Source organism: Macrobrachium rosenbergii, unplaced genomic scaffold (assembly GCF_040412425.1).
Source record: "Macrobrachium rosenbergii isolate ZJJX-2024 unplaced genomic scaffold, ASM4041242v1 13864, whole genome shotgun sequence".
NCBI lineage: Eukaryota > Metazoa > Arthropoda > Malacostraca > Decapoda > Palaemonidae > Macrobrachium > Macrobrachium rosenbergii.
Window position 1 is genome coordinate 676,001 of NW_027100715.1, and position 21,365 is coordinate 697,365.

Sequence of the window (21,365 nt, forward strand, 5' to 3'; positions counted from 1 at the left end):
TTTGGGATAAGACTAGCAGAGGTTAACATCAGGAGAGGGATCTTTCAAGGTGACTCACTGTCCCCACTACTCTTTGTAGTAGCCATGATTTCCATGACAAAGGTACTGCAGAAGATGGATGCTGGGTACCAACTCAAGAAAGGAGGCAACAGATTTAACCATCTGATGTTCATGGACGACATCAAGCTGTATGGTAAGAGCATCAAGGAAATAGATACCCTAATCTAGACTGCAAGAATTGTATCTGGGGACATCAGGATGGAGTTTGGAATAGAAAAATGCACCTTGGTCAACATACAAAAAGGTAAAGTAACAAGGACTGAAGGGATAAAGCTACCAGATGGGAATAGCATCAAACACATAGATGAGACAGGATACAAATACCTGGGAATAATAGGAGGAGAGGATATAAAACACCAAGAGATGAAGGACACGATCAGGAAAGAATATATGCAGAGACTCAAGTCAAAACTCAATGCCGTTAACATGATGAAAGCCATAAACACATGGCCAGTACCAGTACTGCATAGCGCAGGAGTAGTGGAGTGGATGAAGGCTGAACACTGTAGCATAGACCAGAAAACTAGAAAACACATGACAATACACAGAACACTACACCCAAGAGCATATACAGAAAGACTGTATATAACACGAAAGGAAAGGGGGAGAGGGCTACTAAGCATAGAGGACTGCGTCAACATCAAGAGCAGATCACTGGGGCAATATCTGAAAACCAGTGAAGACGAGTGGCTAAGGAGTGCACGGGAAGAAGGACTGATAAAAGTAGACGAAGACTCAGAGATATACAAAGACAGGAGAATGAAAAACAGAACAGAGGAATGGCACAACAAACCAATGCGCGGACAGCACATTAAACAGATAAAAGAACTGGTTGGCAATGAAACATGGCAATGACTACAGAGGGGAGAACTCAAGAAGGGAACAGAAGGAATGCTAACAGTGGCACAAGATCAGGCCCTAAGAACCAGATATGTCCAAAGAACAATAGATGGAAATAACATCTCACCCACATGCAGGAAGTGCAATATGAAAGAAGAGACCATAAACCACATAGCAAGTGAATGTCCGGCGCTTGCACAGAACCAGTACAGAAAGAAGCATGATTCAGTAGCAAAAGTTCTCCACTGGAGCCTGTGCAAGAAACACCAGCCAGCTTGCAGTAATAAGTGGTACGAACACCAACCTGAGGGAGTGATAGGAAATGATCAGGCAAAAATCCTTTGGGACTATGGTATCAGAACAGATAGGGCGATACGTGCCAATAGACCAGATGTGACTGATTGACAAAATCAAGAAGAAGTATCACTAATTGATGCTGCAATACCATGGGACACCAGAGTAGATGAGAAAGAAAGAGAAAAAATTGGTATCAAGACAAGAAAATCGAAATGAGAAGGATATGGAATATTCCAGTGGAAATTGTACCCATAATCATAGGAACACTAGGCATGATCCCAAGGTCCCTGAAAAGGAATCTGGGAAAACTAGATGCCGAAGGAGCTCCAGGACTCGTGCATAAAAGTGTGCTACTAGAAACAGCTCACATAGTGAGAAAAGTGATGGACTCCTAAGGAGGCAGGATGCAACCCGGAACCCCACACTATAAAAACCACCCAGTTGAATAGGATAACTGTGATAGACACACACAAAAAAAAATAAAAAAACAAAAATAATAATAATAATATCTTGGAAGAAGACCCTCTTTGAGGGAAACTTTGTTGAAAAGAATGGTGCTCGGACTTCTCAACTTGGCATATGAGTTTCTTCTTTGTTTCAGCAGGTAAATTATAGAGCAGCTGTCCAAAGTTTATTTATTATCCTTATGCTCGGCAGTCCTTACTACCACCTAAAATGGGTGAGTGGTACCAGGGGTACATGCATGGAATATTTATACCTGAAAATGGGTTGACAAAGAAGGGAGAAGATGGTTTTTGATTGGTTGGTCATATTCATGGAGCTCTCCTATTGGCCGCAAAGTCTGGCTGACTGATGGGAGCACCGGTGAGATTGAAATAGGTGTCTGGGTCTTCTTGGGGATAAGGAGATGGCCACCATTACAGTGCACAAGTTTCTTGTTAACTGTGTGCTGACGGTGGGCATAATCCCTGTCATGAAGATACTTAAGGGCGAGGGTAATTTCAACCTTATGATGTTCTCAGAGGGCATCCTGATCCTGCTAGTCACTTCAGGTGTGCAAGTGCCTGTCCCTCTTTATTTTTCGTGATGTCCAACTGCCGATGGACAAGTTGGTGACAGAATTGCAGTGCATCCCTTGAGTTTCTGGGATAAGGGCTGGTGCTGCAGAACAGAATATCTTGGGAGACCAACTTTGAGGAAAACTTTGTTGAAAAGAATGGCACTATTTATGCTGTTGAGCTTATTTTGCCTTCTCAACTTGGCATATCGAGTTTCTTCATATCAGCAAAGTTGAAAGGCACAATATAAGCTCAGTGGCATGCAGAGTGCCATTCTTTTCCACAAAATAGTATTGTAATATCAGAGGTAATCACTGCTTTCTGTTCCATAACATTTCTTTCTTAACACGAAAGCCACAATTATTTCACTTCTGACATTTCATATAATTAAAACTATGCACAGCTTTCTGCAGCATTCCTACCAGCTTAGCTGCATCATTCTCTTAATGTCTTCAGGTTGGAATAGTCTAGAGGTCTACATCTTTCAGCACCTTACCACACTTCTGGCCTCTCTAAGTCAAGAGCCTGTGATGGCGCATACCCAGCTTAATTAAACCAACCAACCATTGATCTGTCACTTTTAATTCACTCCCTTTAATTTCCTTAGACTTAGTTGTTCGTTTCTAACTGCATCACGATAAAGTGTTCGCCTCATATAAGAACAGATCCTTCAGACAAGCACTGTGGTCTGGGTAGATGACTTTAAAATAAGTTTACTTCTGCTACCTCTATGGCACTTAATGTATCTTTTTACTCTCGTAAAATCTTAACTTGACCTTTCACTGTCATTACTCGATAATGACAACAAGTGGTCTGTCCCTCAGCATTATGTGGTGGTGAGCAATTATCAATTCTCCTCAGCTGGTTCAATTGCCAGTCTCTCTCCATGGATTAGTTCCTCAACCATCTATTTTAAATTGCAATGACAACGGCCTATCAATTTTAACCCTACTGCTGATGTTATCTCTTCCCAGTCCTCCTATCCATCTACTGTATATTCATTGCACCTTAACCATAACTAATCTGAGTATTTGACCTATCCTTCCAACTTTGGATGCTTGGAAGTTTATTGTTCACTCCCACTGCTGCTGGTATCCATTTTGCAAACCGTAACTGACAGAAATGACCACCCTCCAAGATGACAAAGAAAGAGGGTTGTTTTTCTCCTGTAGCACTAGTTAGTTATGGTCTCTTTCTGAAATATTTTGGGGCAAGGTTGATTTTCATACCTTTTATGGCACCTGGTTTGCATTGCCTGCCGACAGACGGCTTTGGAGTGGTCTTTCCTGATATAGAAAGAAGCGGGAGATTATTAACTGTTGTATCTATCTTTACAGCAGAATTGCATGCAATTTTAAAGGCCATTAAGGAAGTATTAACTCTGCACGGAAATAATTTTACTATATACTGTGACTCAAGAAGTGTTCTTCAGTCTTTGGAATTTTTAACCCTTCACACCCACTGATTTTAGACGGTTAGTGAAAAGAGGTAAATAAGTCAGTTTTTGCTGAGTGCCTTCCCATGTTGGGGTTCTTGAGAATGAGCAAGCTGATCAACTTTCCAAGTCAGCAGTCACCTCTGCAGAACCCAAGAGATGCCTACTACCATAGGGATGTTTATCCTCTTGTGGGTCAGAAAATGAAAAAACTTCAGCAGTTTCTTTGGGAAAACCAAAAGATGTGCAATATTACATCATCAGTACTCCTTGGTCATATACTTATATGCCAAGGAAACTAGAAACTGTTGTGCAGGCCAAGGATTGGACATACAAGACTCCCTTGACTGTGAGACATTTGCTAGTTGAATTTCCCAGTTTTGGGAACCTAAAAGACATAAATTCCTCTCATGGGGACATGACGGAGAAGGACATTTATCATGTCCCCCTGTCGTTGGTGGAATTCTCATGTTATTGCTGGAATTCTCATGGAGAATTGTAATATAGATCAGTTATGTATCATTGTTAGAGAGGCAGGCCTCCTCAGTAAATTTTAAGTCTTATATATTTAATTTTATTATGGCATCAATAACCTAGATGTTGTGACGCCAGTTTTATTAACCATAAATCAGATCACCCACCTCCTGCCGGTTTTAATTCTTCTCTGCTGTGGTTTTTGGTACTTGATTTCTCTTACTTGTTAGCAAAGATATATAAATTGTAAATTTTTTCAGATACTTACTGTAACATTTAAATGATTAAAAAAGGAATCTTGATAATTAGTATATTTATTATTCTAAAATTAAAAACTCAGATTTACATTTATCTAGTAATAACTAGTCTTTCAAGAGAATATCCACTGCAAGACACATTTCCCTGTGGAGGAGCCTTGTCATTCCTAATTCTTTCTATGAGTGGCTCTAAGGCAATCAATTCTTGCAGAAGCTTGCGCTGAAAAAAAAGAAACAATTAAAACCATATTCAAGGACTGATAATATAAAATTTTAAGTACAGTACTGTACAGTAATTTAATACTCAGAAAGATAACTCAGTAACAACTATCTTTTAGAACTACAAGATGCAGTAATTATTACTGGGGGAGATCTCTTCCACCATGTATATCCGTTTCACCTTGTACTGTTCACTCGGTCTATGGTGCACCTATATTGAAATAACATGCCACAAGAAAAGAATATTCTTCAGCTACTGCTAAGTGCAGTTAACATCAGCACTCATAAGCAGTGATGAAAGAGATCTAGCAACTACCTGCTCAACTGCCAGAAGATGAGTGACAATATCTCCTGGTAAGTACAGTGGTCATACAGACTTCCAAGTACAAAATATTCTACCCATAATACACACATACAATTTTTTTAAGAAAATGCTGTTTTGCAACAAGAACAAAAAATAGTGCACATACAAACCAACTGAGAATAAAAAGAGTTTGGAAAGAGGGGAAATGGTAGGGAGAGGTCTCACCCATCAATGATAACTTTATTAATTTATATATTCACAATCCAATTATTCTGTCGTGATGTTCACAATATAGCAATTGTTTTTAAAGCAAAAAATATTTATACTAACCCAATACAATCTAATCATAATCTGCCTTGTTTCAGGTAAAATGACCAGGCTACATCAAATTATAGAGTTAAAAGAAGAAAGATCCACCCTGCATGCCTAGCCCACAACCCACTGTCAACTCCCAGCCATACCTTTCCTAATGAGCCAGCCCCATTGGAAGGGTGATAGGAAGGGAGGAGAGCACAGATAATCATCACTGGCTTGTATAAAATCTTGTCTTAAAACATAGTACTGTAGTTGGTTATATGAAACATTTTAGTCAAAATTAACCTGAATCGCAATTTAGGAGGGAGGAAAGGCAGAAGAACCCCTGAAGACAGTAGAAGACCCAGACACAAGAACAAAATAGGAATGCCTCTTTATGGGCTGCCAAGAAGCAAGAGTTCGTGCCAGCACAAGGATGGCATAATCTAACCTAAAACGAACAAAGATCCTCTCAAAAGAACACAAAACCCAAAAAAGTAAGGTGTGTAATTCTTGTAAGTGGTGACCAGTTGAACCAATAATGAAATTTAAATTCCAGGTAGCTTCTGTAAGTATACAATTGAAGGCACTCTGGATAGTAAATCCCTGTTTTGTAAAAGGTGGGTGCTTCACGAAAAACAAGCCCTACCCTTGGAAAGGGCCTCTTCAGAAACATCAGTGCTCAACTAACCAGGTGACTGCAGAGGCCAAGAGTTGATTCCAGCTACTCAGAGAGGACAGACAAGAACAAGAGAATCAGAAATACGAACTGCTGGGGGTATGACTTGAGAGGCCCCACCCAACTACGAACCCAAAGCCAAAAGAAGTCCCCAGGAATGTCAACAGTTGATATGAGACTGTCAGAAAAGGTATGAAGCCCTTGGAAGGGGATAGAGCAAGCAGAAACAGCCTCGAGGATGTGGTGTCTGATAACCATAGAAGTGACAGGAGAAGCCATGAGGATCAACAAACAATTCAAAGGCTAAAGAAAGTCTTTGAAATTTCATGAGTCCAAAGATGAAAACAAGAATAGTTCTGTCACCGTTAAGAGCCTGTTAATCTGGAGGAAGCCTGAAGAGAGCACAGGGCCAAGACCAGGTAAAAGAGAAAGCCACAGCATATGAGAATACCGCACATCATTTCAAACATAAACGCTAGTGAGTCTCTAAAGGAAGGAGAAGACCTGCCATCCAGCTGCTACACTGAATGAAGCGAGCCATCCTTCCTAAGGTTGGGCCTGATAATTGGGCTAAAGATTTACTGACTATAAAAGGCAGTAAAATTATGGAAGAGATCACTCCTGAAGTTTCTTTCAAGCCAGAAGAAAACAGAACTGTGAACAGCAATAGAAGTAGTCAGAAACCAGCCACCAGAGGTGAAAAAGATGGAGCCATGAGAATCATCCAAGCCTTGGGGACACCTGGAAACTCCAAGCCCATCAATAGAGCGTGAACAAAAAAGAACGCAAAGATACCTGCACTGTTCCCCAACTGGAGAGCAAAAAAACAAACTAGACTCCAGAGACAAAGACAGATGGAGCTAGACTGACATAAAGATTGCAAATAGGTACACCCAGGGCATCCTCATCACATCAATGGGCTTCATGGAAGGAAGGAAGAAACGATAGGATGATTCAGGACAGAGGCACAACTAAAAATATCATTATATTGCAAGTGAAGAACTCACTACTGTATCATCAACATGAAAACATGCTCTTATCCTTCCCTAATCAAAGAATGCCAAGAAGTACTGAAAGACCATAATCCTGATCCACCAACTCAAGAAGGGTTAAGAAAGATGGAGACTAAGCAGAGTAGCCTGTAGGATTAAGGTGTCAAAGAAAACTCTAAAAGAACCCTGGGATGACAGGCCTATAACAAAGAAATGTGGGCCAACACTGAGACAGCAGAGGTCAGCATCACCACTAACAAAGATTGGTGCATGGATAGATAAAGCAGTAAACACCTTTCCATTGAAGCAGACATCAGCATAACAAACTGTTGCCCATGAAAATGCAGGTCTAGAGAACTATGCCAAAATGCATGGTAGCAAAGATAGTGTGTGACAACCTGAGCGTAGCACAGACTCAGGAAAAGGAATCAGTAAAGAAAACCATGGACCTGTCAAAGAACAAAACGCTATCAAGAGTTGGAGGAATGGAACAAGCATGCATGGATCCTTAGGTATAACTTAGCATGCAATCCATGCACACTGATGACTGAAACAAACTGAAATATGCCTTAATGATCAATGCAAAAGCAAGGCAAGGAAATTATCAAAAGCCACTTTTGAAGTGACAAAAGTTGGAAGATAAGGCCACACAGACCATGCTATGGCCCTGCTCATCCTTCACTGATCAAACTACAGTCCAGCCTCTACAGTGATCTCCAAAAGACAGGAAAGAAATAAAGGCAATAAGTCATGACATAAAACAGGAACCCAGGTCAAGGAATAGCAGGAGGGGTACACAAGTCAACTTAAACCTGACCTCGTGCTGAAAAGACTTCCAAGTTAGGAAGGGACAGCAGAGAGTAAATTTCTCGAGGGACGTTCATTCCAAAGGAGAGAGAGACTTGCTAACATGAAAAGGAGAATCATAAGAAGCAGTGGGGACAGAAGAGTATGAACAAGGATGAGGCACCAAAAGGAAAGAAGATTATGCAGAGGTGGTAGATGCAGGCAGCCCTCAAAACACCTGCAGGGGATGAGCAAGGGTTATGAAATGCAGCAAACATCCACCAATGACTATGAAAATCTCTGCTCCCTCAGGGAGTGAGCTTCAGCAGAAGGGAATGTGACAGACGGGCACATCATTGCAATTGTATGCATACAGAACAACCGATAAACATGGAGAACCAATACCCACCTGAGGAAAAGGAAAGGGCCCAATGAGTAAAGGCCATATTCACAGTTGAAGGTAGACTACCAGTGAGAAGAGACTGGTGGACCCAGGACCCCTACTATAAATACTCCAATCAAGGCAATAGTGCAACAGACTCAACTAATGATCTATAGAGGAAGGGGCACTGAACCAAGCCTTCGGCAAGAGGGAACAACCAGCCTGGAGAAAATTCAAGATAAGTTCTTAATGAAGGAAATCTGTCCAGCATCCATAGGGTCGACAAAAAAAACCAGTGATGCCACAATTCCCCAGAACAAGAAAGAACCAAGACTTGAGATTCCCCTTCTCAACATCCCCATCTGAATACTGAAGGGCAGCAACTTGAAGCACAATGGAGAGGAAGGATGATCATGCAATATCTTAAAATCTATATATGTAGAGGATCTGTGAAGCAAATCATCCTGAAAAGCCATAATGACAGGGAAGACAGATGAACATGGTGAACATGACGAGATTGCAAGCAGGAAGTCATGAACTGCAATAATCAAACACAACATACAGGCACAAGCAGAGGGTAGAAGCCTAGGGATGACCATATCACAAGTAGGACTTAAGGAGGCACATCCCTTTGAGGCAACACGACAAAGCTAGGGATTTTTGCTGCAAGACAACACAAACTAGCAGCTCTCCCAGTGTAATTCCCACGAATCCTAGGGAGGGAGCTGCAAACAAGAACAGTAGAGTGCAAATGTGAAAAATATGGTTAACCATCATGACACGGCACCACAGCACCTCACCACACAGGAGGCGGGAAGATTCTGAGAAAGCTGCCAAAAACCTAAGTACTGGAGAGAGCTCACAGTCCAGAAGCACATAATACACAATGGACGTTAAAAATGACTCTCCCAAATCTAACAGTCACCACCTACAGCAGGCAAAGCTGAAGGCACTGTGAAATACAAACCTGCCAGAATTTAAGAGAAGAATCAACTTCACTTAACAGATAAATAAACACTGTGGAAAGGTTTGAGAACCCTCTCTCCATTTTCCTCTAAAAGAAAAATACTTAAAAAAATGGAAGGAATGCATTCTTGTCTCAAACCCTCTCCATTTTCCTCTGAAAGACTAATCTCCCAAACAAGACATTTTTATTAAGTATTAAACACTGATTCAGTAAGGCATCAAGAGATAGTGCTAATATGCACAGGCCGAAACCAAGGTATAAGAAGACACCCAAGTTGAGAGTTAGGTTATTTAAAAGTAAGAAGGAACAGCAGATGGTAGGACCTACATTAATTTGTCACCCCTCTGTAGTGTCTTAACAGTTGGTGCTTCCCGGTCTGTCTCTTCAGTAATGCAGTCGCTACATCTGTATTCAAAAGTCTCACCCAAGGATGTGTAATATCCTCATGTGAATTTCCATCTTAAGAAGAAGGTACGAAAACTATCCTTTTGGAAGTTGTTCCCTTGTTAGATATCTCCCACTCCCTGCAATCGTTCTGTTGCCACTGGCAGGAGGATGATTGTAGGGAGAAAGAGACATCTAACAAAGGGAACAACTTCAAAAGGATAAAGTGCAACCTCCTTCTTAAGATGAAAGTCAGCATCAGAATGATACACATCCTTGGGCAAGACTGAGACAGACACAGCATTACCAAAAAGAAAGAGACAGAATTACCAACTGTTAAGGCAGTACAGAGGATGACAAAATAATGTAGCCCCTACCATTCTATGAAAGGAAAATGCTGCTATATATATACATATACAATAAGGTAACAGTCTTCCCTTAGTTCAGGCACAAGTAGGGAGAAGTGAAACAGCAATATAATAAAAAAAAAATCAACAAAGAAAAGAATATACAAACAGAAACATGTAGAAAGCAACTGTTACTAAGAGCACAGCAAAAATAAAAGGTTGATGTGAATACATAAAAACATTCACTGTAAATAATGAGGGAAAAAAAAGTACCTCTCCAAATCCAAACTTATAGATAAGTAAGCTGGGGAAAGAGCACAAATAAAAAAAAAAAAACACAAAATTTACTAAAGTCCAAGAAACCAAAACATTCCTCATATAAATGGAAATGAAGCACCAGCAATGAAAAGAAAAAAACAAAAGGGTGTTATGCAAAGGCAAAAATTATTCTCTATACAAGCCAAGTCAGGATATAAAATAATTAAAATGGAGCTTACAAATACCCAAAGATAAACAGTGAACAGTCACAGGAACATGTTGGCAACATGACAAGATACCAACCAAACAAAAATACTAAAGTGGGAAATGGATAAACTTGCCAGACCCTTCAACACATTAGATGGGGGAGGGACAGGGACAAGACATGTGAACTACTTCAGAAAATGTACCCATGACAAAGTACACATAAGATAAATGAACCCGAAAACAAGAGCTCGGTATATGCTTGGAATGCACTGCACATATTTGAGGGAAAAAGGGCTACACAGAATAAAGTTCATGTTTAGTGGCTGACAGTGGACTGGACATGCAAGGCGAAATCTTTCTTATTTTAACTCTCCATTTGGAAGTAGATTTATAGCAGCATCCTGGCTATTAAAATTTTACAGTAGCATTCTGGCTTTAAATTTTAATTTTAGCCTTGAACTTGTCAGAGGAAAATTATTTTTCCTGTTGCAACACCTAATCAATATTTTTTCTTCTACATTTAGACAAGTTTTCTAGAACTGTGATAGGTGTAAATTAGTTACATGTCAAACCCACTGTGCATAGAAATTTTTCCTGTTCATACCAGGGGCTTAGTGAACCTGGAATACTGGATACTAGATCATTATAGATGTTTCACAGCTCTGATAAGTAGCTATCATCCTTACCAATAGGCCCGACACTGAAGTAATTTGTCAAAATTAGGTCTATAATTATGAAAATACAATACAAAGTATTATACATATACTAGAACACCGGATTTGAGGATGGTAACGCCTCAAAAAAAAAAACTCCAAAAGACATAATGATAACAACAAAGTATAACACTACTATCATGAAATTTCGAAAGTGAAATTACAAAAAAAATGACGGTACAAAGTGTGAACAAGGGTATGATATTAAAAGATCAGATACATCTTATAATCTACAATAGTCTATATTTTGTTATTTCTTAATAAATCCTTTACATTTTTCTATTTGCAGATTTGACTGTCAATGTGGCCTACAATTTCATTTTTTGCTGTATCTCTGTTACGCAAGGACTTAACTATCCCATGAAAAAAAAAATCATCTTCAACAAGCAATCATTACCAGCTTCATGAAAAAAAAAAATACTGAATACCAATGAAGCCTACCATGTCTGTAATTCGACTGAAACATGACAGCAACAGGCGATGAACGTCGACTTCAGATGACATGATTAGCTGATGGTATTTTGTATCAAGAATCAGGCTCAACCACTCACTCACTTCTGCTACAGAAAGATCTTCATCTCCTGGACAGAGCAAAACCTATAAAACACATACTTAAATATAAAAAAAATAATAAATAATTCCTCATTCAGGTATGTGTTTAATCTCCTGAACTGTTCGATAAACAATCTTAAATTACATCTATAAAATTTGGAAATAACTTGGCTTAGTTTATGTTCATGATAGTTTTATGACTGGCTGACTGAAAATTATGCTTTTATACTGTTATAAATATGAACAATATAGGGAAAAAATTAAACATCTATTTACCTGAATATTTCAAACAATCAAAATACACTGTATTAAAAAAAATGAATTTTGTGGGAAAGGCCACAAAAACATTCAAACGATGCTCTTCAAACAAACAGGTCAACTAAACACACAGTATTGGCAACATACATTACAAATTCCTACCTCCCCTGCCACTATTAAGAAGTACAGGTACTGAATTAGGGAGAGAGAGTCATCAAATGATAACATGTTGAGTTCTTTTGCAAGATGGGCATCTGTGTACGATTTTCTTAAGACAGCATTGATAAAGAAAGCTTTCCCTGGACCAAAAGGGCATCTCACAACTGAAAAATAAAAACAGAAATTGATAAAATGATACAAAATCAATACAAAATTTCAGATATAAGATTCAAAAACCAATACTTCATAACTAGGTAAACTGTAAAAATGAATGAATGAATGAATGATTCCATTAAGCAGGATTGCCCATTGTGTGCAGGCAACTTTGTCGCCTCTTCCAAACCAACAATGAATAATTACACTGATGCCTTGGGTTCCAAACAATGATGAATGATTACACTGTCTTGGGTGCATAAGCCTACGCAAGATCCAAGCCTCCTTTAGGTGTAACTCCACAGTTAACCCAAGATCAGACAAGCAATCAATAAACAGCAAAGGTACCATACATCAAAAAATCAAGCTCTTCTATACTGCATTCATGGACTCTATGGTTAAAATATACTGCCTCTTACTTGGTCAACTATGAGGCTATTATAAGCAGACTTTATAACCTTTATGTTGGAGGCTAACATGCGATCTTCATAGGTTTTAAGCAGCCAACAAAATCACTCTGTTGATGGTACACATACTGCCCTTAAACCTGGCATGTCTGACATGATCATTGGCAGTCTATAAAAAGCTTCATCACAGACTTTTTGATATCCCAAAACTAACACCAAGTTCTCTACTTGAAATAAGTACCATGATTGCCCTTTACCAACCACAAGGACAATTACAACATTTCCCAGCATCTAAGATACTACTTTTTTCCTGAAACGAGTCTTGGAAATTTACTGTATGTCCTAGAGGCCAAATTTTACATTTTTCATGCACTTACCCTAACCTAGGGACTAAGTTATTTTTGCTAGACAGTAATCAAAACTCCTGTGAATGACCTAAATGAAGTTTATAAATTAATACTTATTTACAATAGTATATAAACAAAAGTATCCTAAACAAACACATTTTTATGTAGTCACAAATACTATTCATTCTTGTACTGGCATACTAAAGTAGATAGCATATGAGTCAATAAACAAGTAGTAACTTGAATGCTGTGCAGTACATCAAAATTAAACAACCCTAAATTTATGGGAATACTATTAGCTAACAAAAAGTAAAACTGTGGTATGGTGAAAAGGTTTACTAATTAAATCTTACTATGGCAAAACTACTGTAACAAAACATTTCTGTCATGTTTGTACAGTATTCCAACAAATTAAATAGTAAGAATGCAAAATATTTTCATGTTTTCAAGAGTCAAATGTATTTTCATATTTTTAATTTCTGTATTGTATGGATTTTAATCTTTATTTAATTTAACTGTGCAAAATATTATTCCTTGATTCTAATATTTTCTATTGTGAGGCTTAGTTTTTCATTTATTAAAAAAAAATTGCTGCATAAGCCTACATCCCATACTTTCAAAATCTTAAAATATTGCACTAGTTGTAGCCCCATCCATTTGCATACACTTAGACAATGTAGACCAAGAAAATTTCTGATGAAACTCGGCTGGGCAGCTTATATTATGCACATTACTTTTCAACCTGCTCAAGTTTTTTGTACGCTAGTTTGTTAACTTCAGAAAAGCTCATTAAATATTAAAAGTCATAAACTTTAATAAATATAAAACAAAGTTCATTTTTAAAAAATGAACTAAAAATTTACAATAATCAATATGCTGTATCAACCGAAGTAATGATATATCAATGCACTGCAGCACACCACCCAAAACAAAATCTTCAATTCATAAAATTGGTGCAACCTTATTTCTATTTTGTTTCAATATTTTTCTGGTCAAAATTGAGGTGAGTCTTCAGCACCAGGGAATACAGTATACATCAGGGTAGGTGAAGTAATGGATTCCCCTTAAGGGTATTCTTTGCTGATTTTTATATAGTTATGATAGAACAACGCATCTTTTCTAGCACCTGCAATCCTTGCCTATTTAGTATTTCAGATACATAGAAGATACCTCTGTTGAAGTACCAACAAAGAGAGAACTAACCCAATTATGGAAACATTTAAGATTTGTTCTAAAATTCACTAATGATTCTTTAGCTGTAACTCTTAAAATAGGTTAAAAAAAAAAAAATAAAAAAATTTCATTTATTAGTATGGGAAGATGAAATCAGCCAGCATCACAATAAGTAACAGGTGTCTGCTACAATGTTTACTAAATAAAACCCTCATCTTACCTCCTTCCTCTCCTTGACATTTGACTTCCATCGGCATCACAGGGTATTTGAACAGCCCATCAAATTCAGAATCCTTACATCTAAGGTAGCACTGAATAACCTTGACAAGGTATGATTCTGGTACATCTTCAAATACAGTAATAACTTCATGCAAAAGCGCAAGTTCCTTATTTTCAACCATGGGGCTTATCACAGTTCCAGCAAGTCTGAAAATAGGCAAATTTTAGATACAGATCACTACTTGAAATGTTGGTCAACATCCTGAAATACACATCAAAGTACTCAAAGTATGGTGTCAAGTACACTACCCTCACAGATAAAAACACAGAGTAAATAACAGTACAGGTATTCCCATATCACTAAAACAAAACAACAAACTGTATATAAAATAATAATGAAGTTAATGGCTTTTGAAAATAATTGGTACTTCACAATACTGGAAAAATCAGTGTAATCCTGGAAAAGTAATGCAACATATGTCTCCTTAAATGAAGCCAAATGGAGGAATAAGAAGGAGCTTTCCAGAATACTAGAGTGCATGCACAGTGGGGTCTTCCAAAATTGAAGATCTATCAGGTTGGTGCAGCTCATCAAACTCCAAAAGGTACTAAACCCATACACTGATATAGTAGATAAGAAACACACACATTATACATTAGATAGCTCTCTCTCTCTCTCTCTCTCTCTCTCAATAAATAAAATATTTCTGAAAGAAATAAAACAGAGTAAGAGAGTACTGTAGTTTACTTTAACATGAAGCATACTCATGTAAGCACAAACTCAAAATTACAAGTAAGTAACACTACATTACTGCACTAATTACAATTCCATACTGCTTTAAATACATGTCAATAAAAATATACTTTACCAGAGAGAGAGAGAGAGAGAGAGAGAGAGAATGGGACCTAAGTGCAAAGTTTACTTGCAAAGATTCATACATGCATTTCATTGATGCAGGCTAGCCTATAAGCTAGGCTTACACACTGACTTTACATAAAAAAATACATGATCATGGAGTAAATTTAATGAATTTAACTTACTGAAAATTTTATTCTAATAGACAATATCTGAAACTGTTTTATTTTCAACCTACAATTTTGTTTTCTGTTTTCATCTCATTTGCAAATTTAAGGACTCATAAATTTATTGTCATCATCGGATTTATCCACTGGAGGCAGTGGTGGTATAAAATGTTTTCTGCTATACCTAAGCTGCTTTAGTAAATTACAACAGAATTATTATTATAAAGATTTTTTTCTGGTGTCCTAGCTGCGTCCTCAGTTGTCCAAGTTTTTTCTGCCATGCTGCAGTTTTATATTTCAAAAACATTAAATGCTTGCATAAAAACGCAAACTTTTTACTTAACATTCCTTCTGAAAATTAGAGTAGGGGGAGAGCCTCACTTCATCAAGTATGGTAAAATGCAAAACCATTCTAGAATTCAAAATTAGTGTAACTGAAAAGATAGGAAAGTTAAGAGAAAAATTTGGTTACAATTCTTCATGGATTCATGGAAATACTGTACTGTTTATACTTACATGCTTTCACTTAAAGAAAGTTTATTTACACTCCTGAGGACATCAATGAGCTTTTCACTTTTGTTTGCATAAATTGTCTGTGTTTCACCTTTTTTCACATCAACTGTTGCATCCCAGCCATAGCATGTTTCAGGGGGACATTCTGCTTCAGCTGTAAATATAAATAACATCAAAATACATGGTTTTATGATGCCTAGATTATTAAATGACACTTAATTCAAACTCTCCAGTACATGAAATATTTAATGCCTAAGATTCTAGAGAAAGCCTAGCCTTTCTAAAAAAAAAAACCTCTTCTCACTCTTCTAATTAATGTAAATTCCTAACAAACCTCTAAAACTTAAAGGGTATCCTTTCAATTTAAAGGCCACAGTTTGTAAAATGCAAGAAATGTGCACTTTTTAAAAATCTGATTTTCTAAAAACAAAATTAATTCATACAACTTATTTATAACACAGCTCATTTCATATATATAAAAAAACAATCCTAAACACATCAGTCATCTTTTAAAAAGAAAGATTATTGGCAGCTGGCAATCCAAATGGATTAAGGGATCCACAGGTACCCAGGGGCTTATTGCCTCATATCTTGTGTTGTCTAGCACATGAGCTGTGAGACAATGAGTCTTCTTTAATCTGTCAGACATAAGTCTATGAAACTAGGGACATTCAAAACCATGCATGTGACTACAGAAGAAAACATGAAAATACCTTTCTTAAGCAGAGAGAGAAGGTTAATATATATGGGAAAGACAGGAACAAGAAAATAATACAGTATTACAGCTACAGTGCACTTCAACTTAACGGATCTCAACATAGAGGGTTTCGTTACTTAGTGAACTCGCTGGTGTCTGCTAAAAAATTAAAATTATTTTTTACTTAGCGGAAAATCCAGTAAGTATGATAGGGTTATTGGACGATAAACTGTGCATGCCTAGCGGGCGACCTCTTATCATGAATGGATAATCCACTAAGTAAGCGAAGGGTATCAGATGGTGAAAAAACGAATACAATCGACCCCCAGTATTCGCAGGGGATACGTACCACAGCATCACAACCACCCGCGAATAGCTAAAATCTGCAAATACTTAAAACCCCCTCTAAAAATGCTTTTACCTGCCTATCTTGAATGTTCTATTACCAATACCTTAAACTATTATCATATTACTGTCGTATTAATCTTTGAAATGTTATTAATATTTCAAAGTCATCTTAAGCATTTTACCCTTAAAAATATATACATATGTACTTCTAACCCTTCCAGCCAATAAGAGAGAGAGAGAGAGAGAGAGAGAGAGAGAGAGAGAGAGAGAGAGAGAGAGAGAGAGAGAGAGAGAGAGAATGAACTGAGTTGCTTACATCAATTAAACAATTAAAATGTCAATAATACAGTACTGTATATATTACAGTAAACCCCCATATTCGCGTTCTCATGGTTCGCGGGTTTCTCTGTGGAACATATCTAGCCATCATTCGCGGAAAATTCGCCCATTCGTGGTATTTTTCACTAATTACTGTATTTTCATATAATTTTCATGAATAAATGCACTTTTTGTGATAAACTAATAAAATACTCAGGTATAAGCATTTTTACAGGGTTTTTCTTGGTTTAAGCTATCAAAATGGGCAGTTCTAAGTGTTTTTAGAGGTGTTTTAAGCATTCGCGGATTTGACCTATTCGCCGGGGGGGTGTGGGACGCATCCCCCGCAAATACGGGGGGTTCACCGTATATCTTTCTATTAACCACTCTCCCTTTCTATCTATCTATCTATCCATCTCTCAACTCTGGAGAGAGAGAGAGAGAGAGAGAGAGAGAGAGAGAGAGAGAGAGAGAGAGAGAGAGAGAGAGAGCGCACTGAGTGGGCAACATATATCTGACCAAGGGTGGGCAACACTTTCTACCCTTTGTGGTCAATATATCAAGATACAGTATTTGACATATTTGACAGGTTACACCCTCGCTCTAAAGCTTTCGGACAAGGCTGGGAAAAAGATGAGGGAAAAAATTTATTGAACTAGAATCTTACTAATTCACTATATATTTTCTTTAATTAGTTCATATTTTGCTGAGTTTACATTAATATTATCTGAAAATTAGTAAATCGTTTATTTATCATACAAAACAAATACAGTAAACATATACAATACAGTATTACATATGCATAAAAATTCTCGCATCTCAGAGAGAGAGAGAGAGAGAGAATTATAATTTTTATTTAATGTTATTATTTAATCTTATTAAACTTAATACTAATATTTGAAAATTAGTACAGGCAGTCCCTGGATATTGGCGGGGGGTCCCGTTCCAACGGCGTGACAATAAGCGAGAATCACTGATAACTGAAAATCAGCAATATTTGGCGCTTTTTCGGTACTTATCGGCGCAAATAAGCACCAAAAATCGCCGACTTTTGGTTATCAGCTCCTCTGTTAGGTATGTATTGGTGCCAATACACGATTATCGGCGTCGTTAAGTGGAAATTGGTGCATATCGGCACTGAAAATTTGCAGATTTTCGTCACTAAACAAGTGGCCAAAAACCGGATCGCCGATACCCGGGGACTGCCTGTATTGTAAATCATTGTTTTATCATAAAATGTATATGCAGGTACAGTACAGTACAGTACAGTATTTAGTCACGAAAATAATATGAAAATATTGCTCTACGAAAAAAACTGCAAACAGGCGAGATTCCCATGAATAATTTATAGATAGGTTCCACAGAAAAAACCCCAAATAGGTGAGTCTGCGAATAGTTGGATCAACTGTACTATACAGTATGCACATGACCTAGGCTTTCTTGTTTGAGCTTGTGAAAGTGGACGGTGAGCGAACGAACAAATCCACACACATGACCAACACTTCCCTGGGAGTGCCTGTGAGGGTGGATGGTGAATGAATGCACACACGCACACGACAACGTTTTCCTCTGTCCCTGTGAGGGTGGAAGGTCAACAAATGCATGCACACACACAACTGAAGACTTCCTGTTTGGGCCTTGAGCATGGGGCCTTTGTTTAAGTGACCTAGCATGTACAGCTGTTTTTATGCTTCAATTGGTCATTCTGCATCAGTTGTCTGCCCAGTGTAGAAATTGTGATCTGTTATCAACATGATCTTTTTTGTGCTTGCATTTACAAAGAAAAGTATGTGTGGTTATTTATCTTGTGAAAATTTTTTTACTAAAATGTACAATATGATAACATAATTTAATGTGCTTGCAGTACATTGTTAAATTTACGATTAAAAGGTTTTTTATTCAGTGAGACCATCACGCTTTGTTCTTCTGACACTTACGTCTAGAAATGCTGAGGTAATTGGTTAAATACAGTGTAATTGCATGCAATCACAATTACAGAGGTTGCAAAATGTACCACAGTTGTACTGTATGTATAGAAATTTTTTTCTGAGCATATGAGCGTGTCATAGTAAGTAACATCTGCATTATTTCAGAAACAATACGCACTTACTGTGAGACCACTGCTCTCTCTCTCTCTCTTACATTATTTTTTTTTGGTTTACGGTACTTAACACCAGTAAAGCACTTTGCTGTTCTTAATACAATGCAGTAATGTAGTGTTAAACATTTTTTACTATGTTTGCTTGTGTACAGTATATACACATGCAGCATAAGTATCGTGTCAGGATGAACTATGCACTTAAATGTGTTTGTTTGTCTTCTGCACGTCCTCTCTCTCTCTCTCTCTGGGATTACTCTTAAAAAGGAACAATGTTCATGTTTTTTATACTATATGGGATTTGTATCCAGTACTTTACATATACATATCTTGTAAGCATAAGTAAAAACAGTTATGGATATGCATACGTGTTTAGAAGCAACTGATTTTGCAGATATTTCTCTATATTCAAATAATAAGTAATTCATTATTTCAAACTGAATGATAATTATAAAACACTAATTAGGATAGGCTGTAAAGTGCTGAATATGGAACCATGCTCCACTATAAGCTATGTGAATAGGCCCCATGGTATCTGATTGTGTAGGTCATTGCCAGTCTTCATTACTGAGCAGAAGGGACAGACCCTTAACTATCCATAAGTTGAGGTGCCACTGTATTAAACTAACCATATACTGTAGATCACATTAGGCACACATTCATAAAAGAAGGAGCAATAATGGCAAAAATATATCATGGATGCAGGTAGACCAGATGGTCAATTAAAAGCTTTTCCCGAACATTCTACCTTTCATGCTACTTGCAACTACAACTTTCATAACTTTTGCCAACTATAAAACACAATATGAGTATAGTAAAATTGGGGACAATGATGGAATGCAAATACTGTACCACGAAAAACTGGTGCACACTACTAGTTGCGAAATTATTCCTCCATTGCAATGCCCACTTTTATTACTCGAATAATAATAAAGTTTAGCAATCTGAAAAAAATCTGACACTGACCTTTGGAAAAGAGTTTCAACAATGTGACTTTGAAAGATTTAATAGCCAAACATAATTTATTGTACCTTTCCTGCTTAAATAAGTTATATCTTTCACAGAACATATTACTAAATATACCCGATCTTTATGTGGCTTCCACTACTGGATCGGACCTAGCGAATATGATATTTTTATGATAAAATAAAGTTTTGTACATACTTACCGGCAGATATATACTTAGCTATAGTCTCCAGCGTTCCGACAGAAATTCAAATTTCGCGGCGCGACAGGTAGGTCAGGTGATCTACCATACCCGCCGCTGGGTGGCGGGAATAGAACCATTCCCGTTTTCATGTCAGATTTTCTCTTCCACCTGTCTCCTGAGGCTGGGCGGAGCCGTGTCGTATATATCTGCCGGGTAAGTATGACTTACAAAACTTTATTTTATCATAAAAATATCATTTTGTACATGAAACTTACCCGTCAGATATATACTTAGCTGATTGGCACCCTTGGAGGAGGGCAAGAGACAGCTAAGAACTAAAAACAGGAAAAACAACATATGTTGTAGGAATAAACAAAACCATGGTTCTTACCTGATTGGGCAGAAGACTTCATGGATACTGTCTATGAGTCTGCATGCCTCAAGAGCTTCAGCGAGGAAGTGACCTAAGACTGACAGCCCTTCTGGATCATATCAATGGGGATAAAACCCACTTACATGACAGAGCCTGTTATGGATCGTGTCAATGGGGATTAACCCACTTACAAGACAGAGCCCTCTACCTGAATCATATCAATGGGGGCTATCCCTCTTACATGACAGAGCTAGGTAATAAACATACAAGGAGCTAACAACCAAAACCGACCACCTGACCAAGCCTAACCTTGTTAGTAACCTGAGATGAAAAAGAGAGAGACCTGCAACACTCTTTTTCAACCGAACCATAAAACACAACAAACAATTAAAAATAACACTAAATTAAATAGGATTAGATTCAGCTCCTTTTTGACCCAGCGTCGAATCCATGGATACGTAAGCTCCTAGAGAGAAGCACTTCTCATATGTCACCTGAACATCTCTCAAATAATGAGAAGCAAACACTGAGTTACATCTCCAGTATGTAGAGTCCACAATAGACTGGAGGGACCAAGACTTGTGGAAAGCCAGAGAAGTAGCTATTGCTCTCACCTCTGAGCATTAACTCTTAGGAGCTGAAAATGTTCTTCTTTACATGAAA

At 37.7% G+C, this 21,365-nt stretch overlaps 1 protein-coding gene and 1 long non-coding RNA gene across 2 annotated transcripts in view; one reads left to right on the forward strand and one right to left on the reverse strand.

The window, feature by feature from the left end:
- Window positions 1-4,423: 4,423 nt before the first annotated feature.
- The window catches only part of LOC136837804 (uncharacterized), a 49,561-nt gene continuing 32,619 nt past the window's right edge, over window positions 4,424-21,365 (reverse strand). Inside the window, 5 exon segments of the mRNA XM_067102712.1 lie at window positions 4,424-4,602; window positions 11,356-11,511; window positions 11,887-12,047; window positions 14,184-14,389; window positions 15,722-15,872. Coding sequence (XP_066958813.1) covers window positions 4,474-4,602; window positions 11,356-11,511; window positions 11,887-12,047; window positions 14,184-14,389; window positions 15,722-15,872 — 803 coding nt within the window. The 3' untranslated portion in view covers window positions 4,424-4,473.
- LOC136837799 (uncharacterized) lies at window positions 5,561-11,259 on the forward strand. Its single transcript, XR_010852778.1, has 2 exons — window positions 5,561-5,701; window positions 11,204-11,259. It is a non-coding gene; the product is annotated as an uncharacterized lncRNA (long non-coding RNA).